This window comes from Macrotis lagotis, chromosome 1 (assembly GCF_037893015.1).
Source record: "Macrotis lagotis isolate mMagLag1 chromosome 1, bilby.v1.9.chrom.fasta, whole genome shotgun sequence".
NCBI classification, from domain to species: Eukaryota; Metazoa; Chordata; class Mammalia; order Peramelemorphia; family Peramelidae; genus Macrotis; species Macrotis lagotis.
In genome coordinates this window covers 208,065,842-208,080,688 of record NC_133658.1, presented here as the reverse complement: position 1 = coordinate 208,080,688, position 14,847 = coordinate 208,065,842, and the positions used below count along the sequence as shown (strand labels likewise).

The window sequence follows — 14,847 nt, the reverse complement described above, 5'->3', positions numbered from 1 at the left end:
CTAAATTTTTTAATCAAAAAAAAAAAACACAGAACTATTTATTTACCTATAATATTTTTTGGATGGCCAAAATGGGCATTGCTATAACCCACACAAACTCCTCCAAGTACCATTGACACAAGATCAATCATTTCTTTAGGATCAACAGCAGACCAGTCTTTTTGCCCAGTACCATAGACCCGTAGACGTGCAATTCCACCATCTGAAAAAAATATGAGGAAAAACAAATTACTTTGCTTTTTAGAATTTTTTGTAATCCCAAAATTTAACTACCCAACCAATGTCAATATCTCAACCCTTACACCTTTCCAAAGTCACCACAAATTTACATAGTATTGGGAATATTCCCTCCATTTTATAAACTTGATCATGGATTATTCATAGATTATTAGAACCAGAGATCATTTGTTCCAACAATTTCACTTTATAGATGAGTAAATCTAAGTCTAAAAAGGAGAAATCACTTGCCCATGGATATATTAGGCATTAATCACTTGCCCATGGATATATTGGGCATTACTGGCAAGTCGGGACTGTTATCCAAATCTCCTGACTCCCTATTCATAGTACTTTCCATGTAACAAACTACCTCCACATAGAATAAAGTACTGATATTATTTAGCAATATATGGATGTAATATTCTCAGAGTTCATTTTCTTCTTCCTTAAAATACTACAATTTACTAGACTATTGGAAATTTGTAGCAATACTTTAGCCAAAGCTAGATTATAGTGAATCAGTTAATAGAATTAGCACTAGAAGACAGCTTAGAAACTATCTACCTCAGATTTGGAAATCAAGGGCCAGAGAGAAAAGTGACTACCATTATCCCTTCCACATCACAATTTTCCTCATCATAGTCTCAATGTATCTTGGGTCAGGATAAGAAATTAAATATGAATTTTGAGGGGAGTTTTGAGGAAACCATGGAAAACACATGAAGATCAGCAAATGACAGAAAAAGTTTAGAATCACAGAAATGCATAAAATATAAGTATAATATTTTATAATATAGTCTATGACCAAATACTTAACCCAAATTTTCAATAAGGTACTGTTAACACCCCATAAAAGAAAAAGAAAACAATCAGATCTTCTCTGGTAAGAAGGGAGGGTCAAAAAATTTGCAGAGATTTTCCAGATCTTGAGGGTGTCATGCCCCAAACCCCATGTTGTGGAAGAGCTAACTGTATTTGATATTTATACAAGTAGCAGAGTTGAGACTTGAACCCATGCAGAACCCGTATGATGAATTCCTTAGCCATATTTTATTCCAGTTGAATTTCTTATACACAGATATCCCAGTCCATCTTCTTGCCTGTCAGTGACCTACTGTACCCTCTGAATAAGAGATAATGCCATAGGGGACTTTTAACCCTTTCTGCTCTAAAACTCCTACCATAGGGATATGCTATCTTGATTGGTTAGTGTGCTTATCTACCTCACTATATTTATTCATATTTCACTTTACCCCACCATTCAAGTTTGTTCCTTCTCTAGAACCCTCAAAAAATCGACACTACCATTGCTACTGGAAAAAATGTGTCCTGAATCTTTCCTTCTGACTCTACTCACTTTCTAAACCAAAGTGATGACTTTCTAAACCAAAAATATTTCTCTTTGGCCACTACTCCCCTGAATGTATGTGAGTGTCATCTATTAAAATATAAGTTCCTTCAAGAAAAAGACTATCTGACTTGTATTTCCATTCCCAAATCTTAGCACAGTGCTAAACATATACCAGGAACATGTCTTGAATGGATGTTTTCATTCATTTAACATAGTATTCTTTACCTCAAAAATATCTTCATAAAACATCAATGACTAGAAAATGATGTTTATTTGTATACTTCCTATTTAAAACAGCAAACAAACAAACAAGCAAAACTGTCACCACTTATATGCTCCTTTTGTTGTTGTTCAGTGTGCAAGGAAGATAGTCCATACCCTCAAGGAGCTCCCATTCTAAAATCACTCAGTCATATCTTCTTGACCCCATTTGTGTTTTGTTTTTGGCAAAGATACTGCCTTTGCTTTGCTATTTCCTGCTCCATGTTATTTTACAAAAGGGGTAACTGAGGTAAATAAGGTTAAGTGACTTGTCCAGAATCACATAGTTGGTAAATATCTGAGAATTGATTTGAACTCAAGGAATCTTCCTGATTCCAGGTCTAGCACTCTAATCACTGCAAAACTTACCTGCCCTGTTCTTTATTAAATAATAAAATACAGGGCAGCTAGATGGTACAGTGGATAGAGCACCAGCCCTGGAGTCAGAAGTACCTAATTTCAAATCAGGCCTCAGACACTTAATAATTGCCTAGCTGTGTGGCCTTGGGCAAGCCACTTAACCCCATTTCCCTTGCAAAAACCTAAAAAAAAATTTAAAAAAAAACCACAAATTCATTCATTTAGCATTCAAGCCTCCCACTACCTGGTATTGCCCTACCCTTCCAATTTAATCTACCCCCACACCCCCACCTCTTTTCTACATCTTGGTCTGGGCAAAGATGTCAAACCAATAGTATCATTACAAATAGATATGGCATGTCAATTGATTTCCTACAACATAATTTCACCATATCTGAGATCTTCCTATACACTATAGAAGAGTGTTAGGAGGATATAGTTGCACAGGAGGAGACATGTGGAAAAATTTAACATAAAGAAACTAAAGAAATTGAAATGAGTGCCAGTGTTACCTGGAAAGATGTTGAGCCTTAGATGAGTCCATCTTTGGTGAGAAGAGACAGAAAAATAATTGTGATTCTTGCCTGAATATCCCGGTTTTAGTTCTTCCATAGGAACCAGACATGGCCAATTCTCTGACTCCAGCTAGTGAGAAATATTAATATGTTAAAGACCAATCCTTGGTAAAGACAAATTTCTCCATCTTACTAACTTGTGAGACATGAAAAAAAGTGAAGATTTAGTTATAAAAATTGCAATTCAGATGTCTAATGGAATAGTTGAGTAGAAGTCAAAATCAAGATTCCAGGGTTTTATCAATAATAAATGGATAGGGTATAGTGATGTAGAGCTCTCAGGGAGGAATTTCCTCTACTAAAGTCTTTATTTATTTATAAATTCATCATTATTTCATCAAATCCTTCCTAAAGACTAAAATTTCCTCTCCAATTTAACAATCTTAGAGTTGCCTAGAGCACTGAGACTTGCCCAAGGTCAGTCAATGTATCTTGAAGGCAGGTCATAAACTCAGGTCTTCCAGGCTTCAAGATCAGCATTCTGTTCACTACATCATGCTGCCTCTATATGGAATAAATAGAGCTATAATTGGCAATGTTTGCACCTAGGGAAGTAGTTTTAAATTTGTCCTCAAAACAAGTATTCTGGGGAGGGAGTAAAGAGAGGGAGGAAGGAGACTCCCAAATCAACAAGTACATACTATTGCTATGGAGTCCAACAATTAAGGGAAGGAAAAAAGAAGGATTCAGAAATTTATCTGGTGTAAATTTTTGTTCCATCTAAATTTCAAGGCAAACTCCTAGTTGCCCTACCTTAATTATCACTAGAGGAAAATGAACAAAGGTCTGGTTCTTCCACATTGATCATGCACCCATTAAAGCATGGCATTGCCTTAACCCATTTATTTCATAATATTGTGTACTATAGGAAGGTGTGCTAGAGTCAGGTAGAACTGAATAAATTTCAGTATGAAAATTTACACCTCAGAAATCATTATATAGGGCTTGATTATTGTATTTTGATTGTTAAGAGTTAAAGTGATAGATAAGAGGATAATAATGCAGATTAAACTAAAAAGTGTTCTTGGATATATATTATTTGGGGTACAATCGATTGTTAAACATTTACTCCTGGATTTATAGCTATTATAGCTAATGTCCTATGAAGCTCTATGAGGGCAAGCCTAAGGTCTTTTCTAAATTTTGTATTTACCCATCGCCACCCCAACTCCTCACAATGTTCTGCTTATAATTGAGCAAAATAGTTTCTTAATAAATTTTTGGCATTTTTATATTGATATTCTATGAGGTTCTCTCAATTTATAGTCTTTTCATAATAGAACTCCGGGACAGAAATAAGGAATTAAAATATTTTTGTGGTTATTCCCCTAAAACTGAGGCAGGTCAGCTGATCTCTCTTTAGAACATTTTGCTCTTATTTTATAAACTGTTTCAGATGGAGGCTTTAGGAAGGATTTGATGAAATAATGATGAATTTATAAATCATCCCAGTACTTCTTCTGCTCTTTGGTAACGTACCTTCTCAATAGCTTTATATTCTTCAACAGTGGCTGCACATCCTAATTTTACCCCTCTTGGTGGTATATCTGGTATTTCTTCTGAAAGAAACAAAACCCAAAAGGCAATGATGATCTTTATCTTGTTATCAAATGCCAGATTTTTAAAAATTTAAATATTTAACCTTAAATAAATGGCCAATTTAGGGATCACAATTTTAGCTTAAGATGAAACATCAGAGATCATCTACTTTAATCTTACAGATGAAACTGAGATGGGACATAATTTACCCTATACCAGCTACAGTGGAGAGGGAAACAGCCCTGGAGTCAGAACGACTTGAGTTCAAAGCCTCAGATACTTCTTACCAAAAGTCATGGGGCATTACCTATGGGCAAGTCATTTAACCCAAGTAGGTCTCAGTTTCTTCATTTGAAAATTGAAAGGTTTGGACTATAAGGCCTCTGAGCAACTGTCCTGCTCTAAATATCTGAGTTTATGCATGTAATAAAATCACAGGTATAACTCATGCCTATAGTAGGAGGTAGAGTCAACAAGGCCCTTTGGCAAGATATTGGACAGGGACTTCTTACATCATCACTAGACTCACTGGAAGTCATTGAGAAAGTCAGTGTCATTAATGTATGATTTATGTATTACTTATGATGTATTACTCACATACAATGTATTACAATGTACAATTATACAATATATGACTTATGATTAGCATAGTCTTAGACAAGTTCATCTATCTAAGTACTGGTTTCCCAATATATAAAATGAAAGGGATGCATTAAACTATCATTCAATCTACCTCTGATCCAAATTCCATAATTAGAATACTTTATATCAAGAACCTGGAAGGGCAGCTAGATGGTACAGTGTGTACAGCACTGGCCCTAGAGTAAGGAGGACCTGAGTTCAAATCTGACCTCAGACACTTAATAATTACCTAGCTGTGTGAACTTGGGCAAGTCACTTAACCCCATTGCCTTACAAAAAAAAAAGAGCCTGAATAGCAGAGTTTAAAGAGCCCTGGATTTGGTATTAGAGATTTGGAGTTTTTAAACCCAGCCTGATCTCTTAATCATTATATGACCTTAAATAAGATACTCCATTTCTCTTGACCTCAATTTCCTCATTCATTATATAAGAGGATTGGACTAGATGGTTGCCAAGATCTTTTCCAATTCTAAATCTTATGATCCAACAACTAGGACCAACTTCCAAGTTTCAAAACTTTCCTCAATACATCTCAACAGTATATTCCCTGCCTCTACTTTCTATCACCTTTGACCAGCATCCTTCATCATCCACCATTCCTCATTCCATTATTAGTCCCAAGAATAAAGTCAGGTTATCAAAGGAAACCTAAGGAATACAAGGAGTGGAATAATTGCCTTAGATAGAAAATTCTTCTGCTAAAAGTTCTAGAGAAAAGAAAGAAAACTTTGGCTGGTTCTGCCACTAACTAATATGACTTGCGTGATCAAGGATTTTCACTTAAGTTCCCTCAAGAGTTAAGCTAGAAAGCTGAGTCAAAGGACAAGAAACCTGAATCAATGCTAGGTGTGCCACTAATTTTGTGACCTGTGTGGGTCAATCATTACTCCTCAGTTTCCTCATTTGTAAAATGAGAAAGATGGGCTAAAGAGGCATTATTATCTTCATTTCTTTGAGACAAAGTTTCCTATTGTATACCATTTTGTAAACATGCTGCCTGTATTGATAATCTTGGAGCGTGGTTTCCAGTGAAGAAAGCAGTATCAGCGTCAAACCCATAAATAATCCCTTGTATTCCTAGTTGAATAATACACCAGTCATGACCTATGAAACACAAACAGGAAATACATGTTGTTTACATCAAGTGTAGGAAATAAGATTTTTTTTCCAATTATGTTTTTCAATTAACTACCATTTATTCTTCTCTCCCTCCCACCTCCCTACCATTCAGATAAAAATATCAAACCTTTCTAACAAACATGCATAGTTAAGCAAAACCATGTCTAAAAAGTAAAACTTTCAATTCAATCCAAATCATCAAATATTTATTAATCTCACTGTTAAGTGCCAGAAGACAGAAACAATACATCCTCTACTCTCAAGCAATTTATGCTTTTACAAGGGGAAGGTAAATATGATAAAAGGTAATTTGCTGAAGGGGAGCCCTGGTTTAAGAGAGAAATATAAAATAATTTCATGTAGAAGGTGATATCTGAGAATAAGCCTTAAAGGAAGATAAAGATTCAGGGAGGAAGATTTGAATATTTCTTAGTAGGCATGGGATATAATTTTAGTGGACATACAGAGGAAAGATCTAGTCCAGGGAACAACAATCTATCCAGTAGAAAATGAAATGATAAAAAAGTAATATTTATGAAATAAAATCAGAAAGATAGTCTGGAATGAGTCTATAATGAATCTTTAATTCCATTATATTCTGTCCTAGAAGTAATTGAGAGTTAATTAATGCCATGAGCATGGCGGTGTCATGGGAGAATTATTTTTGATAGAAGTGAAGTAAAAAGGGAATTAGTAAAAGAAAAAAACTAGAAACATGGAGATTGATCAGGATGGGGATATTGTTAAAGGTTGAAGGCTTGATCCAGAATGGCCACAATGGCAGAGGAAAGATGATGATGGGTGCAAGAGATGTTGTGTTCAAATTAACATGATTTGGGAACAAATGGGATGAATGGGATGAAATAAACAGAAGGTAAAAATGATTCCAAAGTTATGAAGGATAGCAGTCCCTTCAAAAGAAATAAAGAAGTTTAGAAGAAGGAAGGAATCCATGGGGGGGGGGGGAGGTTGAGTTTGGTTTTAGACATGTTGTATTTCATTCTGATAAAAAAAAGAAAGCAAGCATTTAGTTCCTTGAGTTTTAATGAGTTATTTTTTCCTGCTCCTGATGTTGTTGCTTCTATTGTTGTATTTGTTCAACCATTTAAGTTGTATCTGACTCTTCCTAATTCTATTTGGTGTTTTCTTGGCAAAGATATTGGAGTTTCACCATTTCCTTTTCCAGTTCATCTCTAGATGAGGAAACAGAGGTAGACAAGGTACTACAGAAAGATTAATATAAAATGAATATAATTATATGACCATCCAAAATTTGGTAACATCCTTCCATTTGTTTTTCTTCTAGACCTATAATTTCATTATTATCAGGAAAGTACCTCAACCAATTCAGATGTGAGGGGAGGAAGGGAGAAACTAAAGTGGGCCTTGTTTGTGCTTGCTGATGATGTGGGTTCTCATGAATGGGTATTGCATTCTATATAGTGTCCTTGAAGAGTTTTTGTTGAGCCATATGGCTCAGAAGAGCTAAAAGGTCGGACACCCCGGTCTAGAAAATTATGGGGATACCAAAATGTTAAGTGACTTGCCCAGAGTCACACAGATAAAATGTTAGAGGCAGATTTGAACTCATTATGCTGAGTCTTCTAGAATATATTAACCAGAACCCTAAAAATGCTGACACTTGTGTGTTGGGAATCGTTGTGTATAGGAATACTATAAATTATCTTCACCTGGTGTCTTTGAACACCAGAGCCTTATTCTACTAAGTGCCACTGGAGTGGGAATGGATTAGATACTGGAAAGGTATTTAGGTATTGGTGTTTTTGTGAATAGAGCACTTGGAGATCTTGAGAGAGAAACTTGTCTCCTTTGTCTTCCTTGTCTCCCACCCCTCTAACACTTGCCTGGGAAAGATGAAGGAGTCCAGAACTGGGACTCTACATATGGCATCCAACAGGGACTAAACATATGGCGCAAAGGCGTGTTATCTGAATAAAGTCCAGAAGAAGGACATAACAGATACAACAAGAGAACCAGGCAACATCCCAGAGCAGAGGACTCTGCAGAAGGTAACAAGTTTACCATGGACCTGATGTTAAGGAAATTGGAACAAAAAGTTGTGGAAGAAAGCGAAGGTAAAGTGAAAGTGCATTTGCCTCCATGGCCTGAGGCAGAAGAAATAAAGTATTATCAAGAAAAGCCTAGGTTCAGCCCAAGGCACCTAGGGAAGAGATTTCAGCAGTACAAAAGGCCATCAAAAAAAAGCAAAAGATCAGGGAGACAGTTTTATGGATCTAGTAGCTGAGTTTCAGTCATATCCTGTTATTGAGGAGCCAGATCCTTTTAATCAGAAATCCTTAGGTAAAAACATATGCCACTAGATATAAAAGCAGTCAGAGATTTAAAGAAGTCAGTGGGGGAATACAGGGCAAGATCACCCTTTGTCCAGTTACAATTGGATACTCTTGCATTCTCCATATTAACACCTGATTGGAAGCAGATAGAGCATGTTTGTTGTCCCGACAATCTATTTTTTGGATGATGGAGTCAGAGGCATGCACAAGGTCCCAATGCCACCACAAATTATGAACAGTTAAGCAGTACAGGTCAATGTTTCAACAATGCAGACCAACTATATTATGGGTTAGAGACCTAAGAAAGAATTGCTGCCTTGTGTAGATAGAGAATGCTTGGGAATGTGTTCCAATAGAAAATGATAAGAAAGAATCATTTGCTCTGATTAGACAAAGAAATGATGAGACTTTTGTAGATTTCTTTGCCCAGTGGTTACAGGAGGCAGTAGAAAGAACTTTAGGAGATGTAGCAGGAATAGATGTATTAGTAAAACAATTAGTATGGGCTAATGCAAATGTTGATTGTCAGAAAGCAATGATTGGTTTAAGAAGGGATGTCACCATTGAGAAAATGATTCAAAGATGTGACAGAGTAGGGTCTCAGGTGTATCTTACAGAGGCATTTGCTAATCTGTGCATTAGAAATAAAGAGAAACAGACTTGCTTTGTTTGTGGAAAAACTGTAAGTTTAAAGAAAGATTGTTAGAGTGACCAAGAAGCTAAACCCAGAAAGGTCAGGGCACATCATCCTAAAACTCTGTGACCAAAGTGTGAAAAGGCAGGACACTGGGCATCAGAATGTAAACAAGGAAATTTAAACAGAGAAAGGGACCCTCCCCCTGGGGACCCCTCAAAAATAATCATGGGGTATGACAGTTCAGGACCAGCAGGAGATGCAATGGAAAAACCAGTATGCAGCTTTGGTATCAAGTCAACCCATATCAAACTATTGATGATCAAAAGTGCTGGGAAGTTTAGGGTGCCTCCCCATTCTTCTACTAAAGTACCTATTCACCCTTTATGATTAATGGATGAGGAGTTTGCAATCATTTTGGCTCCACCCAATCCATAGTATACTTACATTATACCTTTAGTAAAGTGAGTGGGGAAATTTTCTCTATTGCAATAATGAATACTAATAATAGCTACATAAATGAGAAACAATGCATAGCTCAGTTATGTGTTTTTTCAAGATCTGGTATAAATAGGAAGGAAAATGAGTTGAAAAGAGGGTCAAAACAAAGAAACAAAGTTTACAACTAGGATTTCTTCAGAAAAACTTCTTTGTGTAATCCAAAAAGAAGGAATTGCTTTCCTAGTCTTGATTGACACCGGGGCAGATCAGACTGTGTTCACCACACGCTTAGCCTAAGCAGGTTGCTGATACTAACCTAGTAGGCATTGGAGGTAGACAGGAAACAGAAATTTCTTGTCAACCCTTGAAATGGAGAAAAGAAGATAAAACTGTCACTCCTTTTATAGTTGACGGACTCCCTACAATATCATCGGGAAGAGATATATTATATCAATTAGGGGCTAGAATTAGCAGATTCTCTGATTGGGGCTGTTGTTGAGTTGGGCAGTGGAAGTCTCCGAGGCAGTGCCACAGGGGATGAAGCTTCTTGCTCAGCAGGAGTCCGTACCAGCACCATGAGCTGGATGCGGAGGACCTGCTTGCTGCTCCTTTTGGCCATGGCCTGATTGCACTATGTGCGCTATCCAAACAGCAACTTTAGAGATTTCTTGTCATTACCAACTTCTCAGCCTACAGGACAGCACAACTGGGCTGTTGTTCCAGCAGCAGACGGCTGTGGATGGCTGGCTTCCTGTATGCAGAGCAAAAGCATCACATGCGGTTGGACTGTTTGTTATGTTAGCTACTGTTCACTAGGTGCAGCAACTCCAGGTTGTACTGGTGTTAACGCCTCAGGTGATTTCATATGCTCCCTCTCTCATTCTCTACCTTTCCTACCTTCTACAGAGGGAGGGGAGGAGGGAGAAGGGAAGTCTTCCTTTTTGGAACTTTGAAACTCAAACCCATGTCTCAAAAATCTTCTTTTAGAAAACAAGAGACCCCCGTGCCTTCTTCCTGGTTTGGGGAGGAGGGGGGTTGGGCAATGATTATGTTTTTCAATAGGTTATTGATTGGGAAGCTTTGTGGTTTAACTACAAAAGAAAAAAGGGAAGAAGAATTTTTTTCTGGAACTGGGAAATTTGGATTTTATCTTTCAAATGAAGTCTGTGCCTATGGCTTATATTTCTATTGACTGGTCTTGATTGGTTATGTGTGTATGTATGTATTTGAACATCTATAGAGCATTTTACATCTCTCTACTGGTGTGGAAAGGTAGGAGAATTTTCTATATTCTGAGATCTGGTACTGGCCAGAGTGTCAGTCTCAGCTTGGTAAATGTGATACAAGAGAGTTGTTTCTGTGTTCGTATTAGTGTCTAAACTCCTGTGTGTATGTGTGTGTGTGTAATTAGATCTGAAATAGTTAAATATTTCCTGAGTTAAAAGTTACTCCTTTTAGTTTGGGTTTTGAATTTGATTGCTTTGAAAGCTTTTTTTGTTGGCAAAAGAAAAACTTTGTAATCTTTGTCTGTTTGTAAATTGGGGATAAAATATATTTCAAGGAATTTGGGAATATTGGTTTCACTATTATTTAATTGACATTTGTTTGTACTATTTTTGAACTTCTGTTTACAACTTGTGTAACATTATGTAATCATTTTATTTCAAAAACAAGAAGGGGGATATGTTGGGAACTGTTGTGTATGGGAATACTGTAAATTATCTTTACCTGGTATCTTTGAACATCAGAGCCTTGTTCTACTAAGTGCCATGGGAATGGGAGTGGATTAGAGACTGGAAAGGTATTTAGGCACTGGTGTTTGGGTGAATAGAGGGAGCACTTGCAGCACTTGGAGATCTTGATGGAGTACTTGTCTCCTTTGTAATCCTTGACTCCCATCCCTCCAATGCTAGCCTGGAGCAGATTGTAAGAGTCCAGAAGTAGGACTCTATACTTGTGGTTTCAGGGTTTCTGACACAGATCCTGGGCAATGATGCTCATTCTGATGACTATATAATAAAATCATCACTGCCTAGCCCTTTGCTTTACCTAAAGCCTTTGGCATGTCAAAGAATATTCCACTATCTGAGACTTCATAAATATACATTCAACAGAGGGAGGACACAAACTCCCACCTACAGGGTAAGTCACCCAGAAAAGTAGACATCCTGCCATTTTAATGAAGGGCCTTAGTTGTCTTCTTTTCTCCTCCTGCAAACACATGAGGCTCTATTCCCAGAGTATAAGTAAAGGTCAGTTGAGAAACAGTTCAAGAATACAAACTCACTAGAGAGAGATGTGGCAGTCAATAATTATGAGCAGTATTGCCCAGAACCAGTCATCTCCACCATTTCCTAGTCACCACTTCCATCCCCACTCTTCTTTCTAGTTCTCTTTGATGTATTTATTGTACTTTTCCATCAGAATATTAGAGGTTTTTAATGACAGCCTGCATTTGTATCTCCAGCACTTAAGCAGAGTGCCTAGCTCTAAAAAGGTAAAGGGAATAGATTGTCCTGTGACAATCACAGGGTTGTTTCTGTTTTAGTCATTTGGTGGTAATATTCTTGCCAAAGTCCTTCTCAATAAGCTGATCCTTCATCTGGAAAATGATCACATCCCTGAGAGCCAGTGTGGCTTCAGAAAGGGTTGAGAAACAGTCAATATGGTGTTTGCTGCCTGACAATTCCAGGAAAAATGCCAAGAGCAGAACAGAGGTCTATATACATCACTTGTAGATCTGACCATGGCATTTGATACTGTCAGTTGCAAGGGTTTAATGGGAAAATTATGTCAAAATTTGGTTGCCTGAAAAAGTCCAGCCGTATTATACATCAATTTTGTGACAGCATGCATGTCCAGGTTCTGGAAAGTGGGCGATGCTCTTGAGATTTCCCAGTCACCAATAGAGTAAAACAAGGATGTGGCCTTGCTCCCATACTTTTTAACATGTTTTCAGCCATATTATCAAACACCTTCAATGAGGATGAACTTGGCCTCAAGGTCACTTACCATACTGATGGTAAATTCTTTAACTTGAAAAGGCCAAGACCAAAATGGAGGGAGTATTGATGCTTAATAAATTTTATTAACAAGTGGTTGACTAATTAAATATTGAATATGTACCAGACACTGTGTTAGGCACTAGGAATATAAAAACAAAAAAAAAAAAACATTTCTTATACTCAATGAGCTTATATTCTACTAGATAACTAGACCCTAATTTAAATTTAAGGAAAAACCTGGATCATGTTTGGAAAATTGCATGGTGCTTTCAACAATCCCAAGTTGCTCCTTGGTAGAAAAACCCCTCTTTTAACCTAGTAAAGTTATGTGGGGTTGAATCTCAGGACATTGCAGTCTCTGAAAAGTCAAAATTGAATTGAATCAGAAGAGATAGCATATTTCTAATAGTCTATACGCACAAAAAAACATAGGGATGACTTGACTATCAAGAAAAGTATGGTCAGAAAAGGAAATGGAGCAGTCATATAGCATATTTCTAATAGTCTATACGCACAAAAAAACATAGGGATGACTTGACTATCAAGAAAAGTATGGTCAGAAAAGGAAATGGAGCAGTCGTATAGCATATTTCTAATAGTCTATATGCACAAAAAAACATAGGGATGACTTGACTATCAAGAAAAGTATGGTCAGAAAAGGAAATGGAGCAGTCATATAAGAAGGATAAAGAGAACAGATGGATAGTCTTAATATTCCATGATAGCCATAAAAAGTAAGAAGGCCTAGAAGAAGAATTCCATCCTTGCACAGACCCTCAATGAAGGACCTATCAGAGAAAATGGGTAAGAAGCTCACAGGATGAGAAAGAATTTGTGCCAGTATAGGAAATATTTATATCATCAATCAAGTTGCAGAAACAATGAAATATTAAAGCATTTAAAAAACACTAACCAGGGGCTAGGTAGCAGAGTGATTAGAGCACTGGCCCTAGAGTCAGGAGGACCTGAGTTCAAAACTGATCTTACATACTTAATACTTCCTTAGCTATGTTACCCTGGACAAGTCACTTAACCCTATTGCCTTGCAACCCCCCCTAAAAAAAAAAACACTAACCCCAGGTTTCCAGATTCTAACTGCTTTAATCAGTTCACTATGACATCAGAGAAATGCACAGATACTACAGTATCTCTGAGAATATTGGCAACAAATGCTGCCTTTCTGGTCCCACAGTTGAATTGCCTTGCCTTCCTCCCTCCTCCAGATACACATACACACACACACACACACACACACACACACACACACACAACAAAATTGTGCTTACTGGAACTTCTGTGTCATGTTCCTAAAGTTGACCTAGAATGCCTTTAAAATCATGGGGAAGGGGTCCCAGGTGAGTAGGATACACAGCTTCCATTGACCCTCACACAAAACTCAGAGACTACATTCCCCCTCCCCCTGCCCACCCACCCACACACATATCCAGTCTGTACTCAGACTTTGGAACAGAATAAATACAGCTATAAGTACATAAAATGTGGAAAGGCACACACCATTCATTCTCTTGGTCATTTTCCCAACAAACAGAATGCAGAGGTGCCAGCACTGAAGGGCTGAACATTGCTGAGTTGTACATAAAAATCCTCCCTGACTGTCCTTTATTACCTCTTCAAAATCACTCATCAACACCAGGATCCTGTGAATTGGTCTCAGGGATTAAAGAAGCAACACCAACAATATTGATAGCTCCCTTTGGTCTGACTACACTTGACTAACATGTCCAGGAATTTTTCTGTCTGCAAAGTTCACGGTCCCTGGTTCCTGTGTTAGTAACACAATTATGGACATTCCCTAAATAGGGAATCTCTCCTCTTCCTTGGGTATTCCAGTGCATGCGTGTGTGTAACACTTTGTTATTCCTCCCAGGTTAAAAACCCATTAGAAAGTGGTCCAAAATAACTGCAATCATCTAGTGCAATTTTTTTAAATGGAGATATCCAATAGTTCATACAGTACCAAAGAGACTAGAATGTAGATAAACATGTATTTCTATAACATAAATATTCATCACAATTTTAAAAAAGATTACTTCCTTAAATATTAATGGAAACAACAGTGAATGGAATAGTATTGTGCTATAGATGAGGATCATAATAATTCAAAGAATCACGAGATTTGTATGAATGAAGAATGTAATAAGTAGAAACAAAAGGATATTCACATTGACTAAAACATGAATTAAAAGATCACTAAAAGGAGCTCAATTCGAGTAATATACTCAATAGATAATTTTTGGCCAAGAAGTAGGGGACTATGGGGAGAGAATGTTACATATCAGCAAAAGTCATTGAAGTAGTCCTTATTTTTTTTTCTTACCAGAAGGCTCAATTTGGGGAAGGAGGTATGGGATAGAGATAGATAGAT

General features: G+C 37.2%; 1 protein-coding gene across 9 annotated transcripts in view; it reads right to left on the bottom strand.

Annotated features, from left to right (window-relative positions):
* ALLC (allantoicase) overlaps positions 1-14,847 on the bottom strand; it is a 64,051-nt gene that overhangs the window by 14,870 nt on the left and 34,334 nt on the right. For 8 of the 9 annotated variants that reach the window (XM_074209590.1, XM_074209591.1, XM_074209593.1 and 5 more), the window contains 4 exons: positions 5,926-6,051; positions 4,246-4,325; positions 2,704-2,836; positions 47-202 (listed from right to left, as the gene is read on the bottom strand). In XM_074209590.1, coding sequence (XP_074065691.1) covers positions 47-202; positions 2,704-2,836; positions 4,246-4,325; positions 5,926-6,051 — 495 coding nt within the window. Of the gene's footprint in view, positions 1-46; positions 203-2,703; positions 2,837-4,245; positions 4,326-5,925; positions 6,052-9,772; positions 9,820-14,847 lie in introns of all 9 variants that reach the window. The other variant, XM_074209595.1, reaches the window with a different exon arrangement.